Source organism: Diaporthe amygdali, assembly GCF_026229845.1.
Source record: "Diaporthe amygdali strain CAA958 chromosome Unknown NODE_15_length_991109_cov_64_707514, whole genome shotgun sequence".
NCBI classification, from domain to species: Eukaryota; Fungi; Ascomycota; class Sordariomycetes; order Diaporthales; family Diaporthaceae; genus Diaporthe; species Diaporthe amygdali.
In genome coordinates this window covers 361,104-376,069 of record NW_026517035.1, presented here as the reverse complement: position 1 = coordinate 376,069, position 14,966 = coordinate 361,104, and the positions used below count along the sequence as shown (strand labels likewise).

Sequence of the window (14,966 nt, the reverse complement as noted above, 5' to 3'; positions counted from 1 at the left end):
TGTGTTTCAGATCCTCTAGACATTGGGTAAACATTGAGCGTCCAGCAGGACGTATCTACAGGGTTAAATTCCTCCAGGAGAATTGAGTGCCAATTTTGAACGGGCTTTGGGCAGCAACTTGGACATGATCGAGAGTAAGCTCAAAGGCCTCCTTGGTGGGAGACACACGCGTCATGACAGCGTTCTCCCACAACTCGTTGGTTCGGGTACATGGAGCAGGCACCGAAGATGCCGACATCAGTTGGGTGGCGCAGCAGCAGGTTGTTGGTGGACATCAAGAGAAGGGGATTAGCAAGATACTCATTCTGTGTAGTCGGCCAACGTCTACCCACTGCAAAAGTGCGGCACAGCACCAACGAGTAGCAGATCTAATGCATGATCCTGCCTGTGCTGAGTGGTTGTTGGTTTGCGAGGTCTTATCCAGCACCTGCCAAGCGACCCAAGCCATTAAATCTCCAATACTTGATAGCTTGGATCAGTAACTCACTGAATCCATCAAACTTGTCTTTGATCTTTTCATGCCATCTCCCAAACTTTCGGCTCCTCCTTCAGGATCGATCATGGCCTCGTCAGCAATTGAAACTCTTAAGAAGGTGTTTCCTAGTGAGCAGCTGGCTATAGCTGGGACTGGCGAGTTTGAGAAGCTCAATTCATCATACCTCTCGTCCCTTGAGAGTGAGATAGCGCCTGCGGGGATTGTCCTTCCCAAGAGCGCTGATGATGTCGCCAAATTCATCAATACCATCAAGCAATCTGCGGTTGATGGATCGGCTCTATTCGCAAGTAAGTCATTCACCATCAAGAGACAACAAGACTCTCAACCGCAGGAAGCTAACTTGAAGTGCTACAGTCCGTGGTGCTGGTCAGCAGCCTCTGCCAGGCTGCGCCAACATCCAAGGAGGAATCACGCTCGACCTGCGCCTATTGACAGGCGTAGAGATCCAGGAAGGCTTTGTCTCCGTCGCAGCCGGTGAGCGCTGGGGCAATATTTACGACAGAGTCCAAGAACAGGGTCTAGGCGTGACAGGCAGCCGCTCCGCACTGGGCGGCGTCGGCGGGCTGGCACTATCAGGCGGACTCTCCCTCTTCTCATCCCGAGAGGGCTTCATCTGCGACAACGTGACCAACTTCGAGGTGGTCCTGGCATCAGGCGAGATCGTCAACGCCAACGCCGCCGAGAACGCAGACCTCTGGCGGGCACTGCGCGGCGGCGGCAACAACCTGGGCGTGGTGACGCGCTTCGACCTGCGCACCTTCAAGCAGGGCCCCTTCTGGGGCGGCGCGGTGCTGTACTTCCCGCCCAGCTTCCCGGGCCAGGTGGAGGCGCTGGTGCGCGAGCTCACGCGGCCGGACGCCAGCCCCGAGACGCACCTGATGCTCAGCATCGGGTACAGCGCGTCGTACATGCAGCTCGGGGGTTATCTGTGCTTGAACCAGGTCTACCACACCGGCATGGCCGAGCGGCCTGACGTGCTGGATCCGTTCGTCACTGTTAGCCCGCAGGTGGAGCAGCTCAACACGATGCGCGCGCTGACGCTCCGGGAGGCGGCCGGCGAGCAGGCTCAGCAGTCTGCTGATGACGTGCGGTGCGCGTATATGAATACCACCGTCAAGGCCGACGTGGCCACGCTGAAAGCGGCTTCTGAAGCGTACCTTGCTGCGCTCGAGCCACTGAAGCAGTGTGAGGGCATTACCTGTTCTCTTACGCTGCAGCCATACTCAACCTCTCTGCTGGAAAAGAGCGCCTCACAGGGCGGAAATGTGCTTGGTCTGGATGCCATAGAGGGCCCATTGGTGTCGATTCTGGCTCTGACCTGGTGGAAAAATAAGGCAGATGATGAGAAGATCGTTGGCACGTTCCGGAAAGTGATTGAGACTATCGACCAGGATGCGGCATCACGGGGCACTGCTGTCCCGTTCAAGTATATGAATTACGCATGGGATTTTCAGGACCCAATCGGCTCGTATGGCGAGGAGAACAAAGCGTTCTTACAGAGAGTCAGCAAGACATATGATCCCGAGGGGTTCTTCCAAAAAGCCGTGCCTGGAGGGTTCAAGCTTTTCTGACAAATTTATATTTCCTGCTCAAGTTGACAACTGACATGTTCATGATGCAGTTGGGAGCTGGATAGTAGTTTAGGATTGCTTGAATTGGCTGGAAGATCACTGTCTCCAGGAGCATAATCAAGTCTCAGGGGTCACCGAGTGCCATTCTTGTCGAGAAATCTCTAGAGTGTGGATGTGAGTTTATTAAGTCAGGCTTGACGAGTTTCTGACACTTCTTATCAGTGGTCATAAACGCTTCTTGAGACAAAATACATGACGGCGTGTCTGAATTTTCTCCTTAAATACCACCGCTGAATCCCTGAGAGCCGCTGATGAACTTTTCATGGCAATGACGAGGCATTCTTTTTCTTCCAATCTTGTGCAGTAATCTCTCTCGTAGGGAAACAAGTCTCTTCCTACTGATTGACATTATCAACTAACTGTATTTTGCCTTCGCTTCGTGCACTCCTGAAATATGAAGTAGTTGTTTCGGTACAAGGGGAAACGAAAATACAGAAGCCCAGCCTATCGGGGTGAAACGTCCATAAGTTGTGGGCCAAAGATATCCTGAACGGCTGATAGCAGTGAAATGCTCGAACCAAATCCCACAATGCAGCTTAGCCCATCTACTTAGTCCATCTAAGAAGTGCGGACCGCAGCGAGCATTTTAGCAGAACACTCACGAGCCCCTGTCTATCCACCTGCGGATTGGCACCCAGGATTCACCCAGGAGGTTCCTGTGAGTCTGGTGAGAACGTGGTCGACGGGGCTCGAGTGATCAACGTTGCCATTGTTTTTAAAGGGCGTTCCGCCGTCTGACGCCTCGTTTTCAGTCACCTGACCGCTGTTGACACAAGACTCCTAGCACATGTTCTCCTCATTCTCGATGGTGTTTCCTTTGGTCTCGACAACATCATGGACGATGATCGTATTCTCGTTCTCGGGGGATTGCATGATATTGTCCTCGACGAGGCTCTTGACAGCCTCCACGACAGTGTTGTCCTCGTAGGCCTTCTTATCATGACGGGTCCGCAAGTCATTGTACAGTCGCTTCCAATGGGGTTCTCTATGGTCCTTGGTGGACTTGTAGAACTTCTCCTGCACAGCCTTTTGGTTCTTACTAGGGAAGCGGTCCTAATCGTACATTGTAAGTATCTTAGAACATTATCACCATATCAGTGTGTTCTCTGTTCTCGGCTTGTCCACGGGATCTGGAAATCGAGATTCAGGGGAGTGGGAGCATCGGGACCGAGATTGAGGTCGTGCTTACCGCAATTTGCCTGAATCCAACTCTCTCCGCTCGGAGCTTGATGATGAGCTTCGTATCGCTCTCAGTCCACTTCTCATGGTCGCTCGGAACAGCACTAATATCGGCGCGGGCGGACGAAGCAACGGAAGACGCTCGAGTCGCAGAGGATGCTTGAGTTAGTGGGGTTGCTCGAGTCACCGGGGTCACCGGGGTCCGGTGGGCAGCACGGGATTTGGAGGGTCGGTGGCGAGGGATGTCTGCTATTCGAGCCTCGGGACAGATCTCGGTGGTAATACGGTTCGGCAGAGTGGCAGCCTCCTCGCGGGTGATGAAGATGCCCCGGGTCATCAGGTCGAGCTTGATTGGGTCGAGGAAGCCATAGCGATCATAGGCCTGTTGAGCAACTGCGGAGATCGCCTTTGGCTTCTGCTGGTCCCCATCGCTGATGCGGCCGCTGGTATTAGGGCTGCTGAGGGTCCAGAATGAGTATTTCTGGCGTGAAAGGGTTCTTTGAATCAGGATGACAAACCTTGACTCCATGAAGAATGATAATCCTGTTCCTCTCGTGTGTTGTTTTTGGGGAAGTTTCCAAGCAACGCTACTCTGTTCTTTGGACCCGAGGAGGTTTCAAAGCAGGACAGAACGATGGACGTGCCTGACAATGTTGAGTGACTTGTCAAGAGCGAGGGAAACAAATGATGTACTTTGACGAAAGTGAGCTTGAGGTGACGACGATGCTCCCTTGTGAAAAGACGACAAAAGCCTGAGCAAGAAGGTGACTGATTTTGAGGATACTGGATGCCCTGCACGCGTTGATCCTCCCAAGGCTAGCTTTTGGCCTGTAAACAGGTGAAAATGTGGAAGAATGGCGTAAATGTCTGCAGCAGGCGCCAGGCTTTGGTACAAAAGATTGTGACTGAATGGCCAGCACAATTCGGACAGTGAATGGGATGGGAGTGCAATGGGGACTCGGTAATCGGGTGAGAAAGCTTGGGTCAGGTTTTCAAAGTTGGGACTCAGTCACCGTGTCAGCAAGTATAATTAAGGCATTGATTTCAATCAGTTCTCATCGTGGTGATTTCAGTCAATTCTCATGGTAGCCTCGTGACAAGAAGATCTCACCAGACTAAGCCTTTTCAAATATTGGCGTGATAATTCCAAGCAATTCAGAGAAGGACTTGACATCTCTGAGACGATCACTTGCTCAAATTGACAGGCTTTCTCCGCCTGAGCCACTTGTTGACCCAAGCAGCCATACTGGCGCCCAAATGAGGTCAAGGGGAAGAAGTGCCTAGCGCATAACTAGGTCTAGCAACACTCCCGTCATAGGAGGACCAGCACAATTACAACGAAATGAGTGCTGATTGCTCTTTGAATCATCTACAAAATAACAATATGTACAGCTATCATGAAGCAGTTCCTTTTTAAACGCCGGTGACCATGCAATTTTTCAGACCGCCTACAAATCATCAATTGGCTATGCAATGGTCCGCACAGTGGCATCCAGCGCCTTGGCGAAGTACTCAACGTTCCCATCGTTCAGTCCGGCAATCGATATGCGTGAGCTGCTCGCCATGTAGACGTGGTGTTCCGCTGTGTGAACGCGTTAGCCAAGTAATGAAGAAGAGAGTGAGGAGTAAGGGACATGGGAAGGCAGTAGCGGAATGGAATGATACTCACTCTCAAGGTGGGCAACCTGCGCCGGGTTCAGCCCCAAGAATCCAAACATGCCCGACTGCTTGACAATATGGCTCCAGTCGCCGGGTGCCCCGAGCTTGACCAGCTCCTCGAACAGCTTCCTCCGCATGGCCAGGATCCTGCCGCTCATAGTGACGAGATCCTCGGCCCACTGAGCCCTGATCTCGGGGGTGGTGAGCACGGCCTGTGCGATGCGGGCGCCGTACAGAGGCGGGGTGCTGATGGTGGCGCGCTGGGCGTTCTCGAGGATGCTCTGGACGGTGGCGGCTGCGTCGCGCGACGCCGTGACGAAGGTGACGGTACCGACGCGCTCGCCGTACAGGCCCATGTTCTTCGAGAAGGAGGTGCACACGGCGGCCTCCATGCGCAGCTCGTCGACAAAGTACCGGATCGCCCAGGCGTCCTCGTCCACGCTGCCCGAGTTGAAGCCCAGGTAGGCCGAGTCGAAGACGGGGAAGAGGTTGCGCGCGCGCACGGCCGTGGCGATCTGCCGCCACCCGTCGCGCGACGGGTCGCAGCCGGTGGGGTTGTGGGCGCAGGCGTGGAAGATGACGGCCGAGTTGGGCTCGGCGGCGTTCAGGGCTTCGACGAAGGCGTCCTCGTCGAGGGCGCGGGTCTTGGTGTTGTAATAGGGCAGCCACTTGACGGTGAAGCCCATGGTCTCGAAGAGGAGCTCGTGATTCGGCCATGTGGGTGTGGTCAGGTAGACGGTCTTGATGCCTGCGTTTGCCTTGTGCAGTGTCATACCGGCCAGGAGAAGGGCGCCCGTTCCAGAGAGTGATTGAACGCCTGCTACCTGTTTGGAAACTCAGTGATATGCTCGTGTGCTTCAATTGACTTGGTTCGAGTGTGACTCACCCTTCCCTCTGCCAGTGCGCTTGTGTCATGCAGCAGCAGCTCGTAGCAGGCGTCCCTGAACGGTCTAAAGCCCATCATTGGCGAGTACTCGTGGTCTGAACCGGCAATCTTCTTCTTGGCCATCTGCACCGAGGGTAGGAACCAGGGTTTGCCCTCCCCATCGCGGTATGCGCCAGCCGAGACGTTGACCTTTTCTAAGGAGGGGTCTGCTGCATACCGGCGCAGGACGTCGAAGATGCCGTCGGGCTCGACGTACTCGGCGGCATCGAAGACGGAGTAATTGCTAGCCGATCCCATAGTGAGAAGAATGGACCTTGTCGTGTGTATTTCGTGTGTAAAGATATATCACTGGACGCTGCGCGAAACCGTTGGTTGGATTTGGAGCGAGAGTGGCACTGGACAGGGAGGCCGAAGTCTTGTTATCGTGGTGGCTCTGGCGGGTAGCAGCGGCAAAAATCTGCTTACGGCTGGTGGATCCAGCTACCCTGGGAAAGAAGTTCTCAAAGGCGCGAGGCAAGACCGAGCCGTCGTCACCTCAGGAGACGGCATCGTGACCTGAAGGCCGAGTTCGGCTTCAATTGAAGTGGATTGACCGTGAGCGGTAGGTGTTATACGCAATTGGTCGAACATCTCGAGCACTCCCAGCCAATTGCCTTCCCATGCACCCAGCCTTTTGGGCGAAGCTGGAGTCATTCGATTTTGGGGAGGGGGAGGGGGAGGGGGGAGGTGAGGTAACGGGCGAGGTTCAAGGGTTAGGTGTCAGAGGCGGTAGCAGCTCTTTGGTAATGCTGCAAACACTTTCCTTCTAGAGGTTGACTTTTGAGGCAGAGCTATGTTCACGTTCACTGGTTTCTGGATAAGCGTATGAAAGTTATCTGGAACTGAGTCAACCTAGGTTCGTGCTAAGGAAGTGCCCAGCAGGATTACTCCGATGCCACCCAACAAACAGCAAGAGCAGTCAGTCGCTGGGTGCCTCGAGTGAGCCTCCTAGCTCTTCCGACCTGTACAATGCTACTAGGTACTTTCTTCTTCAAAAATTTGTGGACTTCTTGGCGTCAGAACTCTTGTATCGTAAAATCTTCTCGTCAATAACAGCATCTGTGGTGATATGGGCCATCATCGGTAGTTACATCTCCTGATGATCATCCCCTTCGGCCCACACCCTCGGGACAAGCTCCACGGCGGCGGCGGGCGCGGAACCTCTTCCGCAGCATTCACAAAGCCGAGCCGTTTCTTCTTCCCCACCGTAACAGGGCTGTACCCTGAGCCGATCCCACGTGCTGATGATGCTCACACTCTTCTTAACCCGGACGAACCTCAGTTCCGCCCCTCCAGGACCCGAAGGTAAAGCCTAAAAGGGAAGCTCTCTGCGAATCGACCCCCTCCATCAGACCCGACTCTGCTCTATTGAACGAGCCTTACCCCCCCTCCCTCGCACCCAAGACTCGATCTAACCGAAATCAGGACGGTGTCAACGTTAAATCTCGATTCTTCTAGCACGTTTGTCCCGGTCTACTAGTGTTGGCCCAAGCCCTATGGCGTTTGTGAGACGCTCCCTCCGTGTCTCGGTACATGCTGTACGCTAACGCTTCCGAACTGCCGAACGTGTCACGGCCTTCCATGGCCGTGCCTGTTCTCAGATGCTCCCAGTCAACATATTAGCAAGATCCGGTCGAAGAAGCAATACCGTTGCATGACAGTGTAGAAGTTACTCCCCTATCACTGCGGCCTTCGTCGGATTTAGCCTTCAACGGCTGAATGTTCAGGAAATGGGAACATAGACAAGATCCGATCATTAGTCAGTCATTGTCGCACCCGAGTCTCCAACTTTGCTATTCAAACAGTATTGACATGGAGGCATGGCCGCCGACTGACCTTCTGACAACACCATGTCCAGAGTGATCATATTGTTTGCAAGCTCACGTCGAAGGAAAGAAAGAAGAGCTACCAAAAGCCAGCACGGAAGTCTCAACATGTATTTAGTAACTTCGCCAGCCTAAAGGAAGTCTCGCGTCTATTTGGCACGTTATTTCTCAAGCTCCACAGAATTAATTTCGTAACGTCTACATCGGAAAATCTCGTAACCTGCTCCGAACCAGCCCAAGGACCCACTCCACTTTGGATAGTCGTATGGCATCAATAGAAACGAAATAATTGCTTTTAATGTTAGAAGCTAACACCAAAGGACGGGTTCGGTAAATATCCTTGTTGGCTTGATCATTTGCAGCAATTGTGAAAGAGACTCTGAGGGATTTCAAGGCATCCCAGTTGCAAGCTTTACAGTCTGTCATGGCAAACACAGTCTTTGAGTCAGTATGATACTGAGACACAATGACTGCATTCTAGTCTCGTGCCCTGGCGAATGATGTATTAAGAACCCGAAATCTCAGGCATGTCTTCATAGCTACAAGGCAGCCGTGGATGGATTTTGAGCTAGCTCAGGCTGAAAACCTTCAAGGCATCAAATCAACCGTTCAATAAGCGGGCTGGCCACTTCGTGACCGTTGCTCAGCAACTTCATGACACGCCACTCCAGAAAAATAAAACACGCCGACACGACAAGACCAAGTCTAGCATTGAGAGTCAACTTTGCGAATTAAACAACCCTGAAATCTCTTGCTTGCCTTCGCCTCGATTGGAGTCGTCATGGGGAGGGACATTACGAGAAGTCATGGCAAGGCGCATCAGATGTTGCCGCTCCCAGGCGAGCCTCTGCCGTCAGGAGTAGCCATTATGAGTATAAAGGACTGGCGAAGACTCAATGAATTAGACCAGAGGTAACTTGATGCGTGTCATTTGAATTCATTCAATGTTCACTTGCCATCCGCTGACGACACTACCCAGGCTCCTCGATTCTGGCTACATGTCGGACTGCGCGGTCGTTTGCAAAGATGTCAAGTGGGCCACCCACAGAGCAATCTTATGCAATCGAAACACCTGGTTCCGCGCTGCCTTTGATGGAGGTTTCAAGGTGAAGTTGAATCAATTCTAGCACTGTTTTTTTTTGTCACACCTTGTCTAACATTCCCTTGGCGCTATCGCAGGAAGCCTCCACCGGTGTCGTCATTGTCGAGGACACAACCCCGGAGGTACTTCAAATCGTTCTTGACAGTATTTACACGGGAGGTGAGTATTCAGACTGCCACATATGCAAATCAACCTGGCAGGCCCCAGGTGTGAATCCAATTCGCAACGATTAATGCTGTTCTCCAAGTATGCTGACGCGAAATTTGCGGTAACAGAATTCAAATTTGTGGCATCTGGCCCGGTCAAAATCATCGAAGTCTGGAAAGCTGGAGACTTTTTCGGTATATCTGATATTCGGTCTGCAGCAGAGAGAGCCATGGGTAGGAGATTAATGATGTCAGAGGCACTGTTCAGCTACGATCCGAAAGCCAAAGACAAAGCTCAAGCGAAAGAACCAACTCGCGAGATGATCGAGAACGAGATCGAGGAGATCTGCGAAGCCCTAGTGCTTGCCAGTAATGTGACGCCCGAAAGCTCCTACATTCAGAAAACACTGCACAGACACGTGTGCGAGTCCCGCGACGTCCGTTCAGCTCTGTCCAGCAGTGCCTTCTTTGCCAGGTTTATGCAAACGTGTCCACGGGGCTTGATGGAACCATTGACACTGCGGTGGATCCGAGAACACTCTTTGATCGACTACAGGAATTCCGACTGATTTTGACGTCAACATCCTCTTCTGGGCTCTCCGATATTTCTTTCCATTCTGAGATGATCCTGAAGCGGGTGAGCCGACAACCTTACATTTTGTTTGGTGTGATCGCTTTTCTTTTGGCGGGCGGGGGGATTTTCTACATAAGCCGGCTTAGTTGTGCAGCCGCAAGAGACGCCGAAATTTGTGGACATAACTAGAATACTCAAGGTAGTGGAGCAGACTCAGATGGTAGTGCATGCAGCAATACCAAGACTATCACACAACGATTGGAGGACCCCTTTGTGGTTGTAGCCATGTCGGAATTAAGATACTTTCCCCTTGGAACGATGCAGGATCCACAAGACCGAGTGGCTACAACTCGGATAGATATGCGAGACCAGAGAGCCCTGACCGGCTCAAGTCATACTTGCTCTGTCTTGTTTCAGCGACAAATGCATGGCCCAGTCTACATCAGGCCCTTCAGTCAGACCACCTTCATAAATAATTGAGATGAGATCAACAGAATCTAGAACTCGATATCGCAGGTCAACGTAGCAGCCGAGGTCTGGCCGGTCCCTTGCCACCGAAAACGTGCGTCGACGTCCCAGTGACAGCACTGAAAGTGGTTTAATGGGTTGGGGTGGACCCCACCAGATGTGTCAAAAGATTCCTATAAAACACCCAGCATATTGAATAGCTCGCCGACTTGCCTGATCTGGCATTCCAATCAACGTTCTCGTCCAGCCATTCGCTCGTCTCGACGGAGGACACGCGGGCTATATCTCCCCGCCAAGAGGAAGAGACTGCGGGAGGTACCCACTTGGGCGATTTCGCCATCGTCTATGAAAATGAGCAGTTCCTGAACTCGGAGATAATGCAACGTCGTGCACAGAAATTTTCCTGGTTGCATTTCCACGCTTGCTAGTACATGCTGGCCACGTGTATACTTAATGCTTAATCCTCGGATGGTGAATGTATATCGCATGTTGACTCCCATCGCTTTGTGTTTTCTGCGCTTAGACAATCGCACCCACCCCTGCCTCTCAAGATGGCGGACGTCGAGCGTGCCTCTGCCTCTGTAAGGGTGACAGGTCGGACCTGGTACCACACAACTCTCTTCAATGCGTTCATAATTGGAGGCGTGGGTTTCATGGCCCCAGGCCTATGGAATGCTATGAGTGCTCTCGTATGTACTTTTTAAATTATTACAGCCCTCCAATGCGCTCAAAACACGACTCTATTGCTTGTGAGATTAGCTAATAGGAGAATTCTACAGGGTGCTGGAGGAGCCCAATCTCCATATCTGGTCAACGCAGCTAATGCTCTGGTCTTCGGCTTAATGGGGATACTCTGCCTTATTGGTGGCCCCATCGCTAACCGCATCGGTCTCTCGTGGACCCTACTCCTAGGTGCCGTCGGGTATCCTGTTTACTCGGCTGGTCTGTACGCAAACAACAGATATGGGAATGAATGGTTCGTCCTCGTAGGTGCCGTGGCCTGCGGCATCTCAGCCGGTCTATTCTGGGCAAGTGAGGGCGCGATCGCACTGGGTTACCCCGAGCCAGGAAAGCGAGGCAGGTACATGAACATCTGGCTGTGGTTCCGCACGGGCGGACCCCTCCTCGGCGGCGCGATCGTGCTGGCGCTGAACAACAACGCGGCGGCCAAGAAGAAGGGCAAGGTCGGGCACCAGGTGTACATCATCTTCATCGCGCTGCAGTGCCTGTCCGTGCCGCTGGCGTACTTCCTCTCACCGCCGGAAAAGGTACAGCGAGCCGACGGTAGCAAGGTTATTATCCGCGGGGAGAAGTCGTTCAAGGCTGAGCTGCGGGCGCTGTGGCAGGTCAGCAAGCGCAAGGATATCCTCCTGCTGCTGCCTGTTTTCTGGGCCGCATACTTCAACCAGTACTCGGGAAACTTCCAGACATACTACTTCGGCGTGCGGGCACGAGCGCTCATCGGCTTCGTCAGCAACTTCGGCACCCTGTTGTCATCTCAGCTCATCAGTACTCTGCTCGACTACAAAGGATTCTCGGTCAAGAAGCGCATCACGATCGGGTTCTACTACACCATTGTGCTGCACATCGTCGCGTGGGTGTACGGCTGGGTCATACAGGAGAAGTACACGGCCAACCCGCCGGCGCTCGACTGGGCCGACAAGGGCTTCACCGAGGGCTTCTTCGTCCTCCTGCTGTGGGACTTTGCGCGCCAGGCCTTGCAGAACTGGCTTTACTACCTGCTCGCCACTAAGACGGACAATATCTCGGAACTGAGCCGTTTCTCGGGCATCCTCAGGGGCCAGGAGAGTTTCTCGCAGGCGGTTGCGTTTGGTCTGAACACCCAGAATTGGCACGGTGGTCGTGTGCCGTTAATCGTGAACACCATCTTGCTTGGTAAGCCTATATCTGGCCTTGATAAGATGATCAGCATCGCTAATTATTTTTCAGTTCTCGCCGTCTATCCTACTTACATTGTTATGCGAGACCACGTGCCCGTAGAAGCAGGTGCCAAGCAGGCGGTGGAAGAGGCCAGCATCGAAGAGGCTGGGCCTGAAGGAAAGTCTGAGTTCACGGTCCAGACAGCCTCGGCAGGGAAGGATCTACCACGCACAAGCATTGCGAGGGATAGGCCTATGTAAATAGGATCACTGAGTGGGCTAGGTGTGTCACCTAGTAGTTGCTAGTGAGCTACAGTATAGAGGCTCACATTGGTCCAACCACAACCGTCAGGCTTTACCGGCAATGAAGACAATAATAATAATATCAGTACATTGTTAAATTGTTCGTGTCTACGGCCCCCTGTGTTTTCTTCTTTTTTTATTAGCAGCTCTTAGGTCTGAATGCAAGAGATAGTAAGTAGTGTTGGATATCCGCAAGACTGTGGAGTTGTAGTAAATTGAAAGAGGAAGCTGTGCTCACCTTGACAGTTGCGACATGCTCTTCCACGGGAGATAAGTATTGTAGCAGACGCGGAGTCACAAGAGGATTTTAGTGTTCTATTGTCCCTCAAGGAAATATCCAACGAAAGGCTCATCGTCCAGAGCGAGAGCGTGTCGAATTAGTTGCAACAAGGGCCGATTGTTCGAGCCATCGTCTTTTTGGAGCAAAGGAGGGCAGTGGAAGTCGTCTTAGTTAAATATGGCGTTGACGCCCTGCGTTCCCCAATCACTCGGGTCATGATGTATGCCTCTAACATTCTCAGAAACAATGGCGGGGCCATTCACGAATGACTATGTTTACGTCTAGCTTTTACAGTACTTATTCTTGCTGACCTCGAGAGCCTACCGCATTTGAACTAGAGTAAGTTCTCGTAAGGTTACGAGGAGTCGGGCACAAACCCGGTGGATCAGTGTGGTGCTTGCCATGCCTAATGCGAAGATACCTATAAAGTCGGATAACATCTTAAAGTAAGATGGTGTTATATCTGAAGTAGTACTTAAATGGAGTTGATCGAACAACGGATTGTCCAAATCAGATGAAAGAAATAGGAAGCACTGTAAAAATACCAACATAACCCTCAAGCAGCGTAGATAGCTCATCAATTTGGACCGGAGAACTCGAAGGCGAAGGCTGTAGCATTCGTCGGGGGTACAACCGTAATTAACAGCTAGAAAAGGTAGAATTAGTCTCCTGCGTTGAAACTCATCAAGAATCCTTGCAGCTGTTAGGTTATCTTTAAATAAATAAATAATAAAAAAAATAAATAAAAAAAAAAACTCACAGTGTCAGAAGAGTACTGGAATTCAGCGAGGCCCAGATCAACCGGTGGGCCAACCTCAGCTTTTGTTCCTGTCCAGTCGAAGCGATAGCTGCGGACTTGGATGACACCATCGGCGGGAAGGCCGAGCCGGCTCATTCCTGAGATGCCGATTTCATAGGTGCTTTGGACTGTTCTTGTACCAGCAAGGATCTTGACTCCATTCCCGCTGATGGTGGCAAAGACGTCGAACTTGAGGTCAGCTGAAGCCACCGTAGCCACACGATCGCCGTCCATCTGACCATAGTACCGGTAGACCTGCCAGTCCCCATTGGAGCTGTAAGTACCATCAGTGTTCTTGAAAACCAGGTCGGCCATGAAGTTATGAAGGTCCGAACCGCTACCCCAGTTGGCCCGGAGCCCACGCACATTGTGTCGTTCCAGCTGCGCGAGATAAAAGACTGAGGTGCCGGGGTTTTGTTCACTTGGCCAAGCATATTCATTGTTGTCGATAGGCCTCTGTGGAAGGTTGTAGCGATTGAGGAGGGTGTTGAAATCAGGGATGACTCTATCCGGCTCACGCTGCCATTCCCCGATTTGATGCCAGGAATAAATATCTGGGACAACATCGTTGGTTTGTATGGTATTCAGCCAAGTACTCCACGTGTCGAGGTCGAGACCAGGGGCATTCGCTGAGGAGGGCCCTGAGATAAGGGTACCCGGAAGTTCTGCTCTTTGAAGATGTCAGGAGGAGCTGTCACCAATTTAGCAAAGAGTAATATCCTCACCTGATGATCCTGTGAGCCCTCACATAGTAATCAAGATATTGATCCCACGTACGATTCCAGAAAATTGTGAGCTCTGGCTCGTTCCAGATATCAAAGACAAGCCCTTCAAGCATGTCGTTCTCCTTCAGGTCGCTGACGAGTTGCCCAAAGAAAACTTCCATTTCTGTCCAATTGCCATTATCTCCAGGGAACACGGAGCCTGCGCTCTGGCCCCCATCTGAGCCCCATAGATCGTGAGGGAGAAGAATGAAGTCCCCTCCGTACTTTCGGGTAGTTCGGTAGTTGGAAAGGGTAGAGTCGAAGCGGCCAATATATTCATTATATCCGCCGCCAGCCCAACCCAATGCTGAGATCTGGGCACCTCCGGCGCGCGAAGCATGAAACTTGATGTCTGTTACAAAGTTATCGGGAATTGAGTTATCGGCGCTTGTGCCGTTGTCGGGCCTGGAACTTTGTCAGTAAATTATTTGAGAAAGTTTTGAAACTGAAGATAGAAATTAAATTTATCTGCAATGATTTCGTGGTACCATATAATTCCTACGAAGAATTCTTGCTTCACATTCAGGGAGAAACTGGTTTCAAGACACTAACCATCCATAGATGAAACCAGACCCAAGGAAACTCGCTTGGCCGACAGAGGCTGTGAGATCCACAGTAGCCCTGCCGGATGGAGATTGTCGAGTGATCAGCCCACTGGTGTAGGTGACACAGATAGTCAAAACGACAGAGACAATGGTGCTTGGACACATGTTGTCAAAAATGCGGAGAGAAGATGTTAATTGAGAATCTGTTCAGTTTGACCGTTGGAGCATGAACAGGTGTTCGCATATTCTGATCAATGATCATTTATATAATTTCTCATCTGTCTATAACTATCCCAAGCTTTCGAACTTCTACTATACTGAATACACCTTGCACGATTCCTATTTACCCGGAATTCGTCGCCTTGCATATGTGAATACCCGTGTGTGTT

General features: G+C 51.8%; 6 protein-coding genes across 6 annotated transcripts; 3 read left to right on the top strand and 3 right to left on the bottom strand.

The window, feature by feature from the left end:
- Positions 1-560: 560 nt before the first annotated feature.
- Positions 561-2,067, top strand: J7T55_009853 (FAD-binding domain-containing protein; the record flags this gene model as incomplete). Its single annotated transcript, XM_053143812.1, has 2 exons — positions 561-783; positions 851-2,067. 2 exons carry the CDS (start codon positions 561-563, stop codon positions 2,065-2,067), a joined length of 1,440 nt encoding a protein of 479 aa, XP_052993372.1.
- Positions 2,068-2,907: 840 nt separating this feature from the next.
- On the bottom strand, positions 2,908-3,835 carry J7T55_009852 (uncharacterized protein; the record flags this gene model as incomplete). The annotated part of the gene is made up of 3 exons (XM_053143811.1): positions 2,908-3,180; positions 3,317-3,764; positions 3,825-3,835. 3 exons carry the CDS (start codon positions 3,833-3,835, stop codon positions 2,908-2,910), a joined length of 732 nt encoding a protein of 243 aa, XP_052993371.1.
- A 937-nt stretch (positions 3,836-4,772) lies between these two features.
- On the bottom strand, positions 4,773-6,148 carry J7T55_009851 (uncharacterized protein; the record flags this gene model as incomplete). Its single annotated transcript, XM_053143809.1, has 3 exons — positions 4,773-4,888; positions 4,976-5,789; positions 5,852-6,148. The coding sequence occupies 3 exons, from the start codon at positions 6,146-6,148 to the stop codon at positions 4,773-4,775; spliced, it is 1,227 nt and encodes a 408-aa protein (XP_052993370.1).
- Positions 6,149-8,497: 2,349 nt separating this feature from the next.
- J7T55_009850 (uncharacterized protein) lies at positions 8,498-9,533 on the top strand (the record flags this gene model as incomplete). Its single annotated transcript, XM_053143808.1, has 4 exons — positions 8,498-8,628; positions 8,696-8,822; positions 8,896-8,977; positions 9,094-9,533. 4 exons carry the CDS (start codon positions 8,498-8,500, stop codon positions 9,531-9,533), a joined length of 780 nt encoding a protein of 259 aa, XP_052993369.1.
- A 1,024-nt stretch (positions 9,534-10,557) lies between these two features.
- On the top strand, positions 10,558-12,147 carry J7T55_009849 (uncharacterized protein; the record flags this gene model as incomplete). Its single annotated transcript, XM_053143807.1, has 3 exons — positions 10,558-10,695; positions 10,786-11,902; positions 11,957-12,147. 3 exons carry the CDS (start codon positions 10,558-10,560, stop codon positions 12,145-12,147), a joined length of 1,446 nt encoding a protein of 481 aa, XP_052993368.1.
- An 899-nt stretch (positions 12,148-13,046) lies between these two features.
- Positions 13,047-14,742, bottom strand: J7T55_009848 (uncharacterized protein; the record flags this gene model as incomplete). The annotated part of the gene is made up of 4 exons (XM_053143806.1): positions 13,047-13,115; positions 13,230-13,933; positions 14,046-14,437; positions 14,585-14,742. The coding sequence occupies 4 exons, from the start codon at positions 14,740-14,742 to the stop codon at positions 13,047-13,049; spliced, it is 1,323 nt and encodes a 440-aa protein (XP_052993367.1).
- Between the last annotated feature and the right edge of the window lie 224 nt (positions 14,743-14,966).